General features: G+C 33.5%; 1 protein-coding gene across 1 annotated transcript; it reads left to right on the plus strand.

Annotated features, from left to right (window-relative positions):
* Positions 1-2,184: 2,184 nt before the first annotated feature.
* Positions 2,185-2,842, plus strand: LOC121999393 (protein IQ-DOMAIN 10-like). Its single transcript, XM_042554080.1, has 3 exons — positions 2,185-2,235; positions 2,353-2,466; positions 2,552-2,842. The coding sequence occupies exons 1-3, from the start codon at positions 2,185-2,187 to the stop codon at positions 2,840-2,842; spliced, it is 456 nt and encodes a 151-aa protein (XP_042410014.1).
* Positions 2,843-4,571: the final 1,729 nt, after the last annotated feature.

Genomic DNA, 4,571 nt, shown 5'->3' on the forward strand with positions numbered 1-4,571 from the left:
AGGTCTACTTGACTCATTTGGACTTCCTGTTTGGTTTCACGACTTACTGAGACTTCTCTTACATAGTATCGGGTCCAGCTGACCTATTAGGATTTTTCAATTTGAGTATCCTGTATACTGGATTAATTCATCAGATAATAATAAGATTTAACTTAAATTTTTGACAATATCAAAATATAAATTTAATTTATAGTACTCCTTTCATCAACACTTAGTCCTTCAGATGCATTGACAGTCATCCTTTGTTAGGTCACCTACAAAGTGATCCTTGTTCCATGTGCTCTCGACTCATCAACTATTCAATGCCCTTTATCTTAGAATCTACCCTGCTAGTTTTTTCTGGCCTCTCATATGTTCTGTATCATTCTTTATCCTTTACCTTTGAGTCCTCATCATACCCACCTCTAAGCTATCGAGTCAAACCAAACAAACTAGGAACACTAACTTAACCATATGCAACCTGTCAAATCCTTGCAAACTTGATGCACACAAATTAATAATATAAATAAATTTAACTTAAACTTTTTATCATGGATCAAAATATTCTAGTTGAACTTGATTACTTAAGCCATGATCATACCGACAAATTGATGACTATATCTTGTGATTGTTTTGTATAAATTCCATAAGGAGAGTGTCGGTATGTGGTTCACCTCGAATTTCATCAAGCTCAACTTTAGTTTCACATTGTGCGATGAGCAATCCCATGGGGTTCCTTTAGGTATCTAATAAATAATCCTTTGTCAAATTAGGATTGAAGCTTGTTAAAATTAGAATATTCATACAAATTTCTCTATCTAAAATGAATAATTTAGAGTAAAAAAGATATTTTATTAAATTTAAATATCCATTTTTTAATACATCATATATCAATTTTCCTATTTCTTCACTCTCTTCTATAATATTTAGAGAATGAAATCTATTCCTTAAATTTAGAGAAGTGATGTTTATAAATACATAATTAAAGAATAAACTAAGTAATAAAGATTTTTAAACTATATCAAAAAATTGAAAAATTTTATAAATAGATTATGGATACTCACTATAAGAAAATAGATATTTTGCGACGAAATTTATCGTCGCTAATACTATTTTTTCGTTGTTAAAAAATATTTGAGACGATAATATTTCATCACTAAAATCGTCGTAATAAGGTTGTCGTAAACTTATATTAGCGACGAAATAATTAATTTCGTCGCTAATATTTTAGCCACGTTAAATTATTCGTCGCTAAATAAAATTACTTCGCCGTAAAATATTTAACGACGATTTAAATAATATCGTTGCTATGATTTAAGTTAACGACGAGTTTCTTAATTTCGTCGCTAACATATTACTTGCTTTTCTACAAATTAGTCGATTTATTACGTTGCTAATAAATCGAAGTTCGTTGCAAGAGTTAGCAGACAGGTTAGCGACGAAATTAAACAAATTTCGTCGCTAACCATGAATATTGGCGATGAATTTTGTAAAATGTGTCGCTAATATTCATGGTTAGCGACAAAATTTGTTTAATTTTATGCTAACCACTAGTTTTGCCAAAAAAAAAATTCTTATAATTTCTATATACAGGTTTATAAACATACAAACCATCACAACTATAACAACAAATTCACAAATACTCTAACAATTAACTTATACTTCAATACAAATATAATTGCAATATTCACAAACCAAGTTCAAAACATATTCACAACCAACAATTCAACCAAGTTCACAACCAAAAATCCAAAGTAGTTCAAAACAAGTCCAGAACGTCATGTTTCTATCCAAAAGTCCACAACATCAAAGCCTAAGATGTAGGAGGAGGAGGTGGAGCTGAAGATGAATCATGAATCCGAGAATCTAATGCTCCAGGTGCCAATCGGTTAAGTATTTGTTCAAACAAATCTTGTCTTGATTTAATTGATGTTAACTCATCTTGGATGTTTGCTAGCTGAATTTTGGTATTCGTTAACTCATCTTGAGTCGATTGAAGTCTTTCATGCAATACAGCATTAATTGATCTGGATGAGGATGTGGCATCTGAAGAAGTGGACCTAACTGGCTTCGGCCTACTTCCAAGTGCTCTGATGTATCTAGACCGAGTACCGAGGACCTAATAGAAAATTTTGAAGATAATAAAACATATGATATGATATGATATGATATACTAAAAATTAAGTGGAAGCAAAGTGAATTTAAATGAGACATGAGAACCAGTTGAAGCTCGAGGCAAAGCTTCAGGATTTGGATGTAATCTGCATTGATAAACATGAATCAAATTTAACATTGTTCATTATTTCTTTTTTTCTGTTTTGTAACTTAGCTTTGTTAGATCAAAATAAAAGTCTTATCTTGAATTCTCAACAGGTAGAATGGAATGGAGGCACCGAAACTAAGGAGGAAATAATTGCTAGGATACAACAAAGGGAAGAAGCTACAGTTAAGCACGAACGAGCAATGGCTTATGCACTCTCCCATCAGGTTTGTAGTTGAACAACTTGCTAAGGTGTGATGAAAACTTATCAAAATAATTGTACTGCTTGGAATTGTCTTCCACTTGATGCAGTGGAGGGCAAGCTCAGGGATCAACCAAGGGCCATTTGTGTATGAGCTAGCAAAAGGTAACTGGGAATGGAGTTGGGTGGACAAGTGGATTGCAGCACAGGCATGGGAGACAAGGCCTTCTGCTCAGTCTCAAGTTAAGCCAGCCTTGAAAGCCAATAAGAACGCCAACCCCTCAACCCAGACAGCACCCACTTCATCAAAGCTTGCAAGCACCGATGCAAAGTTTTCAATCAAGAAACCTCCTAAGCAACCGGATGAAGATACTACTCTGAAGATCATAAATACTGCCTAATTATTTTACTTCTAGTATTTTCCTCTAGCAAAGATATACTACATATCTGTCACTTCAAACGATTAATATCCTAAAAGTAGAACAATCTATGTTTTAAGTTTTACAAGCCACAGAAAAATCAAGAGATTGTAATGTACACCAACGGAGTTAGTTGGAGAATTCTCAAGTAAAACAAGAACAGTAAATCCTTGAAAAAAAGTAAAAACTGATGCTGATTAAAGAAAGAGATCTATTGTGCAACATGAAGCTACCACAATACCACATTTGCTCGTAGCTGAGCATTACTAATCTAAAAACAATCAATATAAGAAAAGCATGAATTAAAAGAGCTTCAAAAGCTTTCCTACCATCAGTGGGAGCTTAAAAGAAGGGGTGGGTTTGCTACAAGTATGTTTTGCAAGAAGTATTGAAAGAAGATGAGCAACATTTCATATAAAAATATCGAGACAACATGTCATATATATTTTGAAAAAATGAAATTTGTATCGGTCGTTATTAAATAATATTCTCACAAACCTGATCACAAACTGTATCTGCAATTTGGACTATATCGATGACATCTTCAGGATTTTGTGATAGAATACACTCATCACGTAGTCTCACCATATCATCCTAGAAAAAACAAACATGTTAAAAAAATTGTAAAAAATAATTATGCAAAGTTAAGAACAAATTCACTAAATAAGGTCAAAACATACATATGCAGTTTTTGTCGTGTCCCCAATCCACCCTTTCTTTGAACTATAATGAGTTTCATTAAAGACAGTAATCCGATCTTTTCTTTGTGACTGATCGGTCTAAAAAAAATAATGTGTTAATATTTTAATCAACAAATAATACAAGATAACTATAAAATTAACACTTACACCGTCATAACTATACTAGATGAATGATTTAGAAACTCCACGATGGTTATATGGGAGTTTTCCTCGATGTTCGACATTTATTGGATCGTTTCTACAATACAAAATTTTGTATAAACAAAACAATAGTTATGGAACAAATAATTAAATTTTTATATAAATAAGGCATTTGTTATAAAATGAGTTACCTGAAATGCTTCAGATTCAAACAGAGCACACATGTAGTCCCAATCATCTTAAGTCTCACAGAACTCAAGAGGAATATGTTGTCGACGCTCAGCAGGAGGAAGGTGCGATAGCTTCTTATAATGGTTATGCATTTTAGATCTATTGTCTCTATATCGTGCACTCATCAATCGGTCGGTCTCCTTCATGACCGACGATGAGCCCTCCTGAAAACTTTTATCAAAAGCAGTTTGAAAAATGGTTAGTAATAAAGGAGTCGTTATAAATATGTTGAATTACTTATACTTACTGATATTCGATCGTATATCATCCTTTTATTCTCAGCGGAGATGTGTTTCCAACTCTTAGCTTGTAATGGTGCAAACTTCTTTACCGAGAGGCCTAACTCGGTCATAAATGAAGCTGCATTAGGACCAATGGGATGCTCATCGCTCTGACGAAAAGTAACGGGCAATCTACCCCGAGCACTAATCTGGCGTCGCAGCCGATCAGAATGTGTGCCACGTGTCTCCCTACGTAGCGGTCGACCTGTAAATGCAATAGTGTTAACAATCAATAGATGAAATATCTAAATAAAATTTTTCTAATTTAAATACAAAACAACTAACCACTGGAAGAACTATCATCTACAAGAGTCTCCAAAACTGGTAAATGCTCAATCCTCTTAGGCGGCATGGCTG

The sequence above is a fragment of the Zingiber officinale genome, chromosome 7A, assembly GCF_018446385.1.
Source record: "Zingiber officinale cultivar Zhangliang chromosome 7A, Zo_v1.1, whole genome shotgun sequence".
Taxonomy (NCBI): Eukaryota; Viridiplantae; Streptophyta; class Magnoliopsida; order Zingiberales; family Zingiberaceae; genus Zingiber; species Zingiber officinale.